Source organism: Microcaecilia unicolor, chromosome 1 (genome assembly GCF_901765095.1).
Source record: "Microcaecilia unicolor chromosome 1, aMicUni1.1, whole genome shotgun sequence".
NCBI lineage: Eukaryota > Metazoa > Chordata > Amphibia > Gymnophiona > Siphonopidae > Microcaecilia > Microcaecilia unicolor.
Genome location: NC_044031.1, coordinates 531,044,697 through 531,059,492, shown reverse-complemented (window position 1 = coordinate 531,059,492; position 14,796 = coordinate 531,044,697). Strand labels below are relative to the sequence as shown.

General features: G+C 41.6%; 1 protein-coding gene across 1 annotated transcript in view; it reads right to left on the bottom strand.

Annotated features, from left to right (window-relative positions):
- Positions 1 to 1,617: 1,617 nt before the first annotated feature.
- The window catches only part of ATP6V0D2 (ATPase H+ transporting V0 subunit d2), a 75,013-nt gene continuing 61,834 nt past the window's right edge, over positions 1,618 to 14,796 (bottom strand). Inside the window, exons 7-8 of the mRNA XM_030216160.1 lie at positions 9,507 to 9,584; positions 1,618 to 2,175 (exon numbers count right to left, since the gene is read on the bottom strand). Of these exons, the coding sequence (XP_030072020.1) occupies positions 2,014 to 2,175; positions 9,507 to 9,584 (240 nt within the window). The 3' untranslated portion in view covers positions 1,618 to 2,013. The remainder of the gene's footprint in view (positions 2,176 to 9,506; positions 9,585 to 14,796) is intronic.

Sequence of the window (14,796 nt, the reverse complement as noted above, 5' to 3'; positions counted from 1 at the left end):
ACTCGCTAAACAGGAAATACTGCTGGGCTACCGCAGCAGCCCAGTGGTATTTCCCACCCCTAGCGTGTCGTCATATCCAGAGCTACAAAAATATATTTATTTTTTTTTTTAGTGCAGGAGTGTACCCGGCTCTTTCCAAACAAAGGAGGAGACGTATAATTAGATAAAAAATATATTTATTATAAACAGGTTGACTCAACACAGCCGTGTTTCGGCGCCGAAGGCCCTTCTTCAGGAGTCTAAAAAACCAAATATAAAACATGAATAAACATGGATCATACACAGTAGTTTAAAAATAAATAGGATCAAACGTTACATAAATACCATTGTTGAATAAAAAACACATAATTCAAAATAAACATGTATAAAACCATAAGTCATGAATGAGAGTAAGCAACAATAAAAACGTACATAAGATGTTTTCTTAAAAAATGATGGATTGTACAAAAACATCTTAAAAACAAAAGGGAATATTATAAAATGGTGTTACAAGAAGAGAATTTAAAACCCTAAAACCACAAAAATCGCAGGAACGGGTAATACACTGGTGTCATACATGTCTCTCATAAATCCTAAATGAAAAAACTGTAAACCAAAATATCAAGGAAAATAGTACCATGGTTTACACATCTAAACATACTCCACAGAGAACAATATAGATATAGTATTTATGTAACGTTTGATCCTATTTATTTTTAAACTACTGTTTATGATCCATGTTTATTCATGTTTTATATTTGTTTTTTTAGACTCCTGAAGAAGGCGCTTTGGTGCCGAAACACGGCTGCGTTGAGTCAACCTGTTTATAATAAATATAATTTTTATCTAATTATACGTCTCCTCCTTTGTTTGGAAAGAGCCTACTTTCCCCCACTCCTCTTCTTTTCTGTGTATTTGTTTCGTGGGGATTGAGTGCACCTCCACACTCCCGTGTAGTAGTCTTTCGTAAGGCAGTAAGTTATACATCGCAATGCATCAGTAAAATAGAATGAAATGGAACGTGCTCGATGATGAAACCTTTGGTAAGATCACCTGACCATTCTGAAAAAGCCATTAAAGACTTGTACTGAAGCAGAGAGGGAAATATGGGGACCCTTTTACAAGGGCGCATAGGCGCCTACGCACGTCCAAACGCACATCAAATTGGAACTACCACCCAGCTACCGTGTGTCCCATGCGGTAATTCCATTTTTGATACGCGTCCAAAATGAGCGGTAGAAAATAGGTTCTATTTTCTACCGCGAGGTGCTTACCCGGCGGTAACTGGCAGTTTATGCGTGCTGACTCTTACTGCCCAGTTAGCGTGTGAGACCTTACCGCCAAGTCAATGAGTGGTGGTAAAGTTTCAGGCCAAAAATGGATGCACGCTGGTTTTAATTTTGCCGCACGTCCATTTTTGGCCACAAAAAAGGCCTTTTTTCCAGGCTTGCTGAAAAATGGACCTGCACGCATCCAAAACATGCGCCTTCACCAGCACAGGCCATTTTTCAGTGTGCTTTAGTAAAATGGCCCCCCATGGTTAGCAAAAGCACAGGCAGAAGCACTGGTTTATGGCTACTAATTAATCCAAAGTGATAGAACTCCAGAGCCACCTAGTGAAGAATCACGCTAAAGATGGTACTTGTAGTTATGTGGCCAAGAGAACAACGTTTTATTGTTATTTTTCTGTGTAGTGTTTACAAGTCTTGTATGCTTCAGCAGTGATGACATAAGTAGCTAAAATGTCCCATGAAAATATGACCCAAATCACATGGTTGGTTGTCTGATGACATTATTGGCAGTCATCGATGATAACTACACAAGATTCTAACACCTACTGCAAGATGTATGAAATCGATACTGTGTGTGATATACCACATATAAAACTTCCTCAATTACAATAAAGTCAGATTTGTTACTTATACAATTTGCATAATCTGCCAACATTTTCTTTTCAAAATCAGAAAGGTTTTTGTTAATAGGTGCCATTTAGATAAATGCTGCTCAGATATACCCTGTGGCCGTTAATTTTCCTTAAAAAATGGGAATGTAGTTGTTTATTTTGGTCCTGTGTCTTTGGGAAATGCATTCAGCAATCCATACGATATTCCTGCATTCTTGTTCCTTCAGCTTAATGTAGGCATAAAACACTCCAAAGTGGAACTGGTTATTGAATGCCAGAACATTCATTTTTACCTAAAAAAACCAACATAACAGATGCATGTCTTTAGAGATTACTGTTTTAGACTTAATATTCCTATGCAACGTTATTAATACAGCAAAATTCATATTAAGTTTTCAGTTATAATTTTATTATGATTTCATAAGACATATGGGGGCACCCTTTTACTAAGCTGCGCTAAAATGTGGCTTGCGCTATGACCAGAGGACGAGTTTCCCTGTATATTCAGGCTACTTTAAGCGTGGCTGTAAAATGGCTGATTTTTCATTTCTTCAATTAATGGCCATGTGCTAATTTCCCAATTAGCGCATAGCCATTAGCATGGGAGCCCTTACTGATATCTAATTACTAGGTAGTAAGGGCTTCTGCGCTAACCATGTGCTAATTGGTTAGTACTTGGCAATGTAGCTGCATTAACTGATTAGCACTGGGCATGCCTACTCTATGCTCACAAACGCCCCCAGTGCTAAAAAATACAAAGTGTGCGCAGATGCCAAATCTACTGCGGGATACCTGAGCATGTCTCGCGGTAGTACATTTTCTCACACGGTAAGCACGCGTTAGTGCTTATCACTGCTTAGTAAAAGGGCCTCATGATAAACTAAACAAAATGCTAAGTGTGATTCTGAGCTGATTGGATTGATGATCAAGGGTGAATTTTCAGAATTTATTTGACTAATTTCCAAAGTTAGCCACATAAATTTTGCTAGAGAAAATCCCCCCACTGACCAGCTAAATTTGTGTGTGCAGAATTACAAGGTACCCAAATTTCATAGGTCAGAAAAGAAACAGACCCAGAGGCGTTCCTTTACGCACATTGGTCCCATTTAAATCTAATTAGTTCCAATAATTTATTTTATTTATTTATTCATGACATTTATACCCCACATTAGCCTGAAATACTCAGATTCAATGTGGCTTACAAACAAACAATAATGTGAATAAAACATAATAATATACAGAATATAACATAAATTACAATAAGTTCAAGAAGCAAATTAATACATGTGGAATAAGTAACCAGGGATTTAGACTAACTCAAGAACAAACAAATAATTTAGGGTGGATAGGTGAAAGCATAATTAGGCAGGACTAGATGGGAAACGAAATTAAGAAAAGGTGTGGGTAAAATTCAAATAGAGTTCTTTGTATTTAGAAAGGCCAGACTGAAGAAATGTGTTTTTAGACTTCTGTAAACTTGATGATTTAGGAAGAGGATTCCAAATTTTGGTGCCCTGATAGGAGAAATTAGCAGAGTGAATTGTTTTATATTTCACATTCTTACAGATAGGGAAATGAAATGTAAGACAAGATATTCTCTAGATGATGAAACAGCATTACAAGGGGGTAATTCAATAAGATTAATTGATTTAAAAAAATTATTGGCACTAATTGACATGTTATTCAATCACATTGCACTTGCGAATCGGGAATGTGCCTGTATTTGCGTGTGCAATTTTTTGCAACCTTTATAGAATCATGGGGATAGCTATTAATATTTATTGTATTTTCCTGTATTTGTATTGAAAACAAGCAACTAAAGGCCCCTTTTACAAAAGGGGCGCTAGCATGTTTAGTGCACACTAACAATTAGCTCGCACTGACTGTGTAGATGCCCATATGTGTTAGTACTAACCAGGTTTCATTGCATAAGATGGGATCTGCAGTAAAATAACATGCATAAAGGGCAATAATGTGTACCAATGCATGAGATTAGCACACTTTAGTAACTCTGGGGTCCTTTTACAAAGCTGCAGTAAAATGTGGCCTGTGGTAGTATGGGTAAGTCTTTTAGGCGCGTGCTGGGCCATTTTTTTACTGCGGCTGGGGTCGGGGGAAAAGGCTATTTTTAATGGGCCAGGAAATGGGCCTGTGCTAATATTAAAACTAGTGCATGCCTATTTACAGCCTGAGCCCATACCGTCACCCACTGACCTTGCGGTAAGGATTCACGTACTACCCACACGGTAACCATGCAGCAAATGCCAACATGGGCGTGCTGCCAGTTACTGCCCCCCCTCCCCCCACAGTAGAAAATAGAAAAGTTAACTGGCTATGTTTTAGCTGCCTCCATATACCCAGAAATTTGATTCTGGAGCCCGGACGTGGCCCAGCTTTGAATTTCCGGGTTTAATGCCGGCAGCAGTCAGCAAGGCACTGATCACTGCCGGCTGAATACCTTGCCCTAAATTATTAGCTAATCACTTTGCCCTTTTGTTGAAAACACCATACCATCTCTTGGGGGAGATCTCCCCAAGAGATCTTCTGTTCTGTCACCGTGCAGTAACTGATATTTTCATTTCAAAGAACTCTAGAAGACTTGGAGATATGTTTTAGGCTGTATACTCATCAAACTGGCCAGTAGGTTGTGATAGAAGTTAAACCACATGACTGTGCCAAAATGTATGCCAAAACCTTTGTAGCATTACTGGAGCACTGCTCACAGATCTATTTGTTTCAGATAATCTATGGGTACAAATTGTATTAATATTAATATCCTCACAGCGGTGTACAGTAAGAAATAGATCAAACATGAGCAATAGGCAATTACAGCAGCAAAAATATTCATAAGTACATAAGTACATAAGTAGTGCCATACTGGGAAAGACCAAAGGTCCATCTAGCCCAGCATCCTGTCACTGACAGTGGCCAATCCAGGTCAAGGGCACCTGGCACGCTCCCCAAACGTAAAAACATTCCAGACAAGTTATACCTAAAAATGCGGAATTTTTCCAAGTCCATTTAATAGCGGTCTATGGACTTGTCCTTTAGGAATCTATCTAACCCCTTTTTAAACTCCGTCAAGCTAACCGCCCGTACCACGTTCTCCGGCAACGAATTCCAGAGTCTAATTACACGTTGGGTGAAGAAACATTTTCTCCGATTCGTTTTAAATTTACCACACTGTAGCTTCAACTCATGCCCTCTAGTCCTAGTATTTTTGGATAGCGTGAACAGTCGCTTCACATCCACCCGATCCATTCCACTCATTATTTTATACACTTCTATCATATCTCCCCTCAGCCGTCTCTTCTCCAAGCTGAAAAGCCCTAGCCTTCTCAGCCTCTCTTCATAGGAAAGTCGTCCCATCCCCACTATCATTTTCGTCGCCCTTCGCTGTACCTTTTCCAATTCTACTATATCTTTTTTGAGATACGGAGACCAGTACTGAACACAATACTCCAGGTGCGGTCGCACCATGGAGCGATACAACGGCATTATAACATCCGCACACCTGGACTCCATACCCTTCCTAATAACACCCAACATTCTATTCGCTTTCCTAGCCGCAGCAGCACACTGAGCAGAAGGTTTCAGCGTATCATCGACGACGACACCCAGATCCCTTTCTTGATCCGTAACTCCTAACGCGGAACCTTGCAAGACGTAGCTATAATTCGGGTTCCTCTTACCCATATGCATCACTTTGCACTTGTCAACATTGAACTTCATCTGCCACTTGCACGCCCATTCTCCCAGTCTCGCAAGGTCCTCCTGTAATCGTTCACATTCCTCCTGCGACTTGACGACCCTGAATAATTTTGTGTCATCGGCGAATTTAATTACCTCACTAGTTATTCCCATCTCTAGGTCATTTATAAATACATTCAAAAACAATACAAAGTATGGCATGGTATACTACTTATAATGACAACACAATACATAATAGAACATTTTAATTGATAGTGAAGGGTAAAGCAAAGATGTAACATATAGATTATTTCGACTATTTCAGCTGCATGGGTACCAGAATGTGGCGTACCACAAGGATCCCCCCTCTCGCCGACTCTATTCAACCTAATGATGATACCCTTGGCAAAACTACTAGCAAATCAAAACCTCAATCCATTCATTTACACGGATGATGTAACAATCTACATCCCATTCAAACAAGACCTAAAAGAAATTTCCAATGACATCAACCAAAGTCTCAATATCATGCATTCATGGGCGGACGCATTTCGGCTGAAGCTCAATGCAGAAAAGACCCAATGCCTAATACTAACCTCCCAACACAACAAGAAAGAATACACCACTATCACCACACCAACTCTAAACCTTCCTATTTCGAAAACCCTAAAAATTCTTGGAGTCACCATTGATCGACACCTAACACTAGAAAACCACGCGAGAAACACAATCAAGAAGATGTTTCACTCAATGTGGAAATTAAAAAGAATAAGACCTTTCTTCCCAAGGAGTGTATTCCGAAACTTGGTACAATCATTAGTGCTCAGTCATCTAGACTACTGCAACGCACTATATGCCGGTTGCAAAGAACAAATAATCAAGAAACTCCAGACAGCCCAGAATACTGCAGCTAGACTCATATTTGGCAAACCAAAATTTGAAAGTGCAAAGCCCTTACGAGAAAAATTACACTGGCTCCCACTTAAGGAACGCATCATGTTCAAAATATGTTCACTAGTTCACAAAATTATCCATGGAGACACACCAGCTTACATGTCGGACCTAATAGACCTACCACCTAGGAATGCCAAAAGATTATCCCGCAAATTCCTTGATCTGCACTTCCACAGTTGCAAGGGAATGAAATACAAATTAATGCATGTGTCAAACTTCACCTACTTGAGCACACAGTTATGGAATGCACTGCCGAGCAACTTGAAATCGATACACGAAATAGCGAACTTCCGCGCACTACTGAAGACCCATCTCTTTGAAAGAGCATACCAAAAAGATCAACCCAAGTGAATATGCACAACTCGCTTATTTAATTTTAGAACTGTCTCCTAAAATCTGCTTGTATACTATTACTTCACTTTTCTTATCATGCTGACCAAGAACATGCAATTCTAAATGTTTATTACTAACATTCTTCCACTACTCATGATGTATTGTAAGCCACTTTGAGCCTGCAAAGAGGTGGGATAAGGTGGGATATAAATACAACAAATAAATAAATAAATAAATAAATAAATAAATAAGTAAGAAAGTAGGAAGAGTTAGAAAGTAAAGTGATTGATTCAAAGGAAGTTACACATGAGGTCAGAGAGATGGTTAAATATCTCAGCTAGGGTACATAAGTACATAAGTACATAAGTAGTGCCATACTGGGAAAGACCAAAGGTCCATCTAGCCCAGCATCCTGTCACCGACAGTGGCCAATCCAGGTCAAGGGCACCTGGCACGCTCCCCAAACGTAAAAACATTCCAGACAAGTTATACCTAAAAATGCGGAATTTTTCCAAGTCCATTTAATAGCGGTCTATGGACTTGTCCTTTAGGAATCTATCTAACCCCTTTTTAAACTCCGTCAAGCTAACCGCCCGTACCATGTTCTCCGGCAACGAATTCCAGAGTCTAATTACACGTTGGGTGAAGAAAAATTTTCTCCGATTCGTTTTAAATTTACCACACTGTAGCTTCAACTCATGCCCTCTAGTCCTAGTATTTTTGGATAGCGTGAACAGTCGCTTCACATCCACCCGATCCATTCCACTCATTATTTTATACACTTCTATCATATCTCCCCTCAGCCGTCTCTTCTCCAAGCTGAAAAGCCCTAGCCTTCTCAGCCTCTCTTCATAGGAAAGTCGTCCCATCCCCACTATCATTTTCGTCGCCCTTCGCTGTACCTTTTCCAATTCTACTATATCTTTTTGAGATACGGAGACCAGTACTGAACACAATACTCCAGGTGCGGTCGCACCATGGAGCGATACAACGGCATTATAACATCCGCACACCTGGACTCCATACCCTTCCTAATAACACCCAACATTCTATTCGCTTTCCTAGCCGCAGCAGCACACTGAGCAGAAGGTTTCAGCGTATCATCGACGACGACACCCAGATCCCTTTCTTGATCCGTAACTCCTAACGTGGAACCTTGCAAGACGTAGCTATAATTCGGGTTCCTCTTACCCACATGCATCACTTTGCACTTGTCAACATTGAACTTCATCTGCCACTTGCACGCCCATTCTCCCAGTCTCGCAAGGTCCTCCTGTAATCGTTCACATTCCTCCTGCGACTTGATGACCCTGAATAATTTTGTGTCATCGGCGAATTTAATTACCTCGCTAGTTACTCCCATCTCTAGGTCATTTATAAATACATTAAAAAGCAACGGACCCAGCACAGACCCCTGCGGGACCCCACTAACTACCCTCCTCCACTGAGAATACTGGCCACGCAATCCTACTCTCTGCTTCCTATCTTTCAACCAGTTCTTAATCCATAATAATACCCTACCTCCGATTCCATGACTCTGCAATTTCTTCAGGAGTCTTTCGTGCGGCACTTTGTCAAACGCCTTCTGAAAATCCAGATATACAATATCAACCGGCTCCCCATTGTCCACATGTTTGCTTACCCCCTCAAAAAAATGCATTAGATTGGTGAGGCAAGACTTCCCTTCACTAAATCCGTGCTGACTTTGTCTCATCAGTCCATGTTTTTGTATATGCTCTGCAATTTTATTCTTAATAATAGCCTCCACCATCTTGCCCGGCACTGACGTCAGACTCACCGGTCTATAATTTCCCGGATCTCCTCTGGAACCCTTCTTAAAAATCGGAGTAACATTGGCTACCCTCCAGTCTTCCGGTATTACACTCGATTTTAGGGACAGATTGCATATTTCTAACATGGTTATGGGGTCCTTTTACAAAGGCGCACTAGGGTTTTTAGTGTGCTAAAAATAAACATGCGCTAAATGTTAGAGATGGGCATCTCTAGCGTTTAACGCGCACTAAAAGTGCTAGTGTGCCTTTGTAAAACGACCCCTAAATTTATTACTGTGAGGTTATTACTCTTAATACAATTTTACCCTTTAAGGTTCTCCCCAGTTTATTGGTATTTATCCATATTTTTTGGGTGTTTCAGACAGTCTAGGAGTATGTTAGCTGTAATATGTGCATTCAACATTGCAAATACTGAAACATTCTGTAGCATTTTGTAATACTGAAATAACATGTTATCTGGACTTGTGCCAGTGCTGCACCATGTCAATCTAATTGGAACACAGATTCTTACAGTCTTGGGTCAGATTTCCAACAAGTACTGCAAGAGTTTTGCTGGAAGGGACTATACTTAAGAGTCTGGCAAAAGTCAAACAGTGATTTTTTTTTATTGTATTTATTTCCTGTGTAGAAGTTGCAGGAAATGAGAACTTTTGCCAAAAGATGTACCATTTCAGATATAGGCTAGCCTACTTAATTGCACACCTTTGGATACATTTGTTTGAGTCCCAGTTGTGGCCCCTGGATGGAAAATTATTTCAATGGTAGTGACTGATCAGAGAGTGGTTGACTGCAAGCTTTGGTCTTGACTTCCAGGAGCCCACTTTCCCGATAGTTTCAGAACTTATATCTCTTACCTCATGCTCAAAAAATTTGTCTTCCAAGGTTTTATCTTCACTCTCATTTCCTATACTTTCAAACAAAGATCTGTACTCCTTGGAAAATGAAAAAGAAATACCAGTAAGCAATGATGATACAGACAGATCTATTTATGCAATACAAACATATGTGTTTATTAATACTAGGATACAGAGGAGAGGGAATGCAAAAGCAATGAAACAAAAGCTAATAGCCAAAAAGCAGTTTAATAAAGAGATGCCAATAAATGCAGGAACAAACTGTGAACCTGCTAGGATGTTCCACACTGTGAATACTTGCCAAACACTGGTGCGATTACTGTCGAGTTTTACTCAACTATTCACAGTGCAGAATGTCCTACCAGGTTCACATTTTGTTCCTGCACTTTTTGGCGTTTCTTTATTAAGCTGCTAGCGGACCTTCCTGCCAGAAATGAATCAATATCTTCTCGAACTTATCTCAATCTGCATCTCCACAATTGCAACGGACTGAAATACAAGACTGTTTACGCTTCCAACTTCTCCGTCTTAGGCAGCCAACTATGGAATGCCTTACCAAGATCCATTTGAACAGTCAGTGACCAGCTACCTTTCTGGAAAATGCCAAAAACTTACCTCTTCAAACAAGCTTACACAAATGACCTGATTTAGACTTGAGTCCAAATGTACTACCGGATCTGACTACGAAGACTGAACCCAGAATGTGCTCCTTATTTAATCCTTTCTAACACATCCCTCTTGCTTCCCCTCCTTATACATTCTCCCATACTCAACAATACGCTATTCCCAATATACACCCACCCCTTATTCCCCTACCTTTACCTTCCTCCTTTCTTGACCATCTTACCTATCCATACCTAATCGACCACCTCTTTACTCAGTATTTTATAGCTGCATCCACCCTATGTTACTCTGTCTACCTGATGTAATATGTAAGCCGCATTGAACCTGCTATTGAGTGGGAAAGTGCGGGGTATAAGCATTACCTTACATTACATTACATCTGTTTCTTTCAAGACAAGTTTGTTTTCGTCATTGGATGACTTGTTTCTTTTGACATCAGATATCATATATAGACCCCTGATGCAGGCATTTGTTGCAGAAAAGCAGATCATGTCAGGTCTGACCAATACAGTGTAGCTAAGACGCTCTCAGTTCTGAAGGCTCCTTGTGCTTTTTTGGCTATTAGCTTTATTAATGATAGGCCAGACTGCTGCATTATACTGTCTCTCTCTCGGGCTCCTTGTCAGATAGATTCACAGGTTGCTATTTCTGTCACTGTGGCTGCCAGGGAAGCATGCACTTTGCCCACACTTGGCACTGCTTGCCAGTATATCTACAAATTCAGTTGAGGTGCTGTGTATCTGGTTTAACTTTCTAATGTAATGGTTTAAGCTATTTTTGAAACTGTGCTCTATGTTTCCTTTGTAGCAGGTGTAGTAGCCCCTTCGTTAGTCGGGGCTGAGGGTCACCCTGGAGGTGAGGACATAATCAAGTTGTGATTTCTATGGCTGAAAATACTTTCCTTCCTTCTTATCTTTAAATCTTGTCACACAGGCCTGTAAAGATTTTCCCTGCTAGTTAGGCAGCTTACTGTGGTAACAGTAAAGAGTGAAGCACAGAAATATATTTATTTTATTTAGATTTTGCTCACACCTTTTTCATTAGTGGCTCAAGGTGAGTTACATTCAGGTACACTGGGTATTTCCCTGTCCCTGGAGGGCTCACAATCTAAGTTTGTACCTGAGGCAATGGAGGGTTAAATGACTTGCCCAAGATCACAAGGAACAGCAGTGAAATTTGAACTGGCCATCTCTGGATGTCAAGAATGGTGCTCAAACCACTAGGCCACTCCTCCACTAAAAAATAAAAGAATAATGGAGACCAGGGTAGCATTAAGATAAAAAAATAAAATAAAAAATCCGCCCCTTTCTTTCTGAACACCTCTACCAGAACCCTCATCCACACCCTTGTCACCTCTCATTTAGACTACTGCAATCTGCTTCTTGCTGGCCTCCCACTTAGTCACCTCTCCCCTCTCCAGTCGGTTCAAAACGCTGCTGCCCGTCTCGTCTTCTGCCAGGGTCGCTTTACTCATACTACCCCTCTCCTCAGGTCGCTTCACTGGCTCCCTATCTGTTTTCGCATCCTGTTTAAACTTCTTCTACAAACCTATACATGTATTCACTCTGCTGCTCCCCAGTATCTCTCCACACTCGTCCTTCCCTACTCCCCTTCCCATGCACTCCGATCCATGGATAAATCCTTCTTATGTGTTCCCTTTTCCACTACTGCCAATTCCAGACTTCGCTCCTTCTGTCTCGCTGCACCCTACGCCTGGAATAAACTTCCTGAGCCCCTATGTCTTGCCCCATCCTTGACCATCTTTAAATCTAGATTGAAAGCCCACCTCTTTAACATTGCTTTTGACTTGTAACCACCTCTCGCTTCTACCTACCCTCCTCTCCTCTTTCCGCTACACATTAATTGATTTGCTTGCTTTATTATTTTTTGTCTATTAGATTGTAAGCTCTTTGAGCAGGGACTGTCTTTCTTCTATGTTTGTGCAGTGCTGCGTACGCTTTGTAGTGCTATATAAATGCTAAATAGTAGTAGTAGTAGTAACAGTGCCGATATTCAAAGCTCCTCGCTGTTTAAATCACTTGTGTGGGGCTATTTGGGGATAGGAACACCAAAGCAGGACAGAACCTCTACATCAAATCGTCCAAGCAAGAGTAGAAGCTGACCAAAAGACTAATCGAATGCTGGAGATAATGTTAGGAAATTCTTTATTACTTCTGATACAGAAGGACCTGACACGGTCCGTGTTTCTGCGTCACAAAATGCCTACATCAGGGGTCTTGTTAGCATTCCAAGAAATGTTCTGTGTACCCAAAACTGTTCAAAGGTATCAACTGAAAGAAATATAGTGCAAACAAAACAGCCCGAAGTCATGCGCTCAAGTGAGAAACTAACTCTGCTTTCTCTGGTGGGGTCTACTAATTATGTGCTCATTCAGCCCCTTCAGGGACTCATCCCCTTTGTCTCATACTCCTTCCCAATACTCCCATCTCTTTTCAATGCCTTTCATCTTCTCTCTTGTCTTCTAGGTCATTCACATTATATCTCAACCTTTCTCCACACTTCCTCCCCTCTCTCTTACCCCCAATTTCACTCATTTTCCCAACTCATCAACACCCCCCCCCCACACTCATACTTACCAATTGCCAGGCCTTCCCTCTCCCCTCAAAATTCCCTCTCCACCATTCCCATCCATAAGTCCCTGCTCTTCCCCCCCCCAAAAAAAAAAATTTTCTCCCACATAATCACCATGTCCCAGTCATCTTCTGCTCTGTCCTCCCCCACACCTGAGTCCCATCCGTCTTCTGCTCTGTTCACCTACACCCCTCCTCTGGGTCCAATCCATCCTCTTCTCTGTTCCCTTATCCCCCCACCCCTGGGTTCCATCCACCTTCTGCTCTGTTCCCTTACCCCACCACCCACCCCTGTGTCTCATCCATCTTCTGCTCTGTTCCCTTATCCCCCACCCTGAGGTCCATCTATCTTCTGTTTCTAGAGTTTCTGGTCCATTTGACATTTCTTGTTTTTCCATGTCCACCATCATTCCCTGTGTGTCCCTACCTGTCATGACATCTCCCCTCTGCCCCTATCCCTTCCCCTTGTTCAGCATTTATCCTCTTTGTCCCCATATCCCTTCCCTAATGCCCAGTATTGCCTATCTGTGTTCCTATCCCTCTTCGTGACCAGCTTCGCCCCATTCTCCTGCACCTCCGCTTGCCCCCTCCCCGCAGTTCAGCATCTCTCTTTGTCTCTCCAACCCCTTCCCCCACCCTCTTACCATCCAGTCTCTGTCATTTCCCTCTGCTCACCCCTTACCATCCCAGCATCTCACTCTCTCTCTCCTCCTTCCCTCAGTGGCACCAGCATTGCTCTGCTCTTTTCCCCACCCCTTCATCTGATCTCTCAGGTCTCTCCAGTAGAGGGAGAATCTTTAGGTAAGAAATGCTGCTCACCAACTCTTCTCACCTACTAGAGAACGATGCACTAGTGTCTAAGAGAATTGACAGACCTCTCAGGGTAGTGGTGGCTCTTGTCTCCCTTCTCTAATCTTTCTGCCAGCAGTTGACTTACCAGGGCAAAAATCTATCTTCAGTTCCATGGAATTAGAAATTCCAAGAGGGCACCTCTCCTAAATAATCAGGCCCTAGGTGCATGCCTAGTTTGCACATACCTTAATTGTGCCCTGCAGCCAGAAGGTTTGTAACTTGCCTTGTCTATCACACTTGGGTAACAGGGTTTGGGGATAGAGATACTCTCTGTGCCATAAAAAAGAAGGAGAAGAAACAGTAGGCTACTTAGTACTTCTGTAAGATAGCCTGGATGCTTTGACTTGGCTCCAACACCTCAGCATCATCTCAGATACAGTGTGGAAGCAACTATGTTGAAGGTTCCTTTTTCTACCAAGCTGGTCTGAATGCTGGAAAACCCAAGACAGTAGGGTCTATGAACTCTCAATGAGTGCATATAAGAAACTGAGAAAGGTGGCTGGTGATCCCCTCATCTAAACTGAGGAGAGGAAGGAACATTAGAACTTCAGGAGGACTCAGTCCTCAGGAGATACTCCTGCAACCCCTAAGGGAAGGAGAGCCTGTAGTAGCCTACACAGAGTCCCAGGCACCTGCCTGTAGAGGCTCAAACTAGTGAGTGAGAGGAAAGTGGGGTGAGGGGGGAAATCAAGGCTTCTTTCCAGGAGAGGAGACAAGCGTAGCTATTGTACATACTACTGTACATCTAACATAGTAACATAGTAGATGACAGCAGGTAATGATCTGTATGATCCATCCAGTCTGCCCAACAAGATAAACTCTTCATGTGTATACCTGATCTTGATTTGTCCTTGCCATTTTGAGGGCATAGACTGTAAAAATGTGCCTGTCAAGACCATGGAAATAATCAATTCTACCTCAAGTGTTCCTTTTGCTACTGTTCATCTTCATTAATAGCTATTCCTGAAGTTTGACCCATTGGGTTACTGTGAAATTTGCAGTTACCATTACCTGATTGTGTGTGAAGTGGATTTATTTCTGGGAACTTCCTACTGAGAAGGTCCAAGTACAGAAATTAGATATTGTGAGTTGCAGGTGTGATGATCTTGAAGAGAATTCTTCCCCTGCGACCAATCTTCTTATTACATAGTAACATAGTGAATCTCAGAAAAAGACCTGTATGGTCCATGTAGTTTGCCCAATGAGATAATTAGAGTTTTACC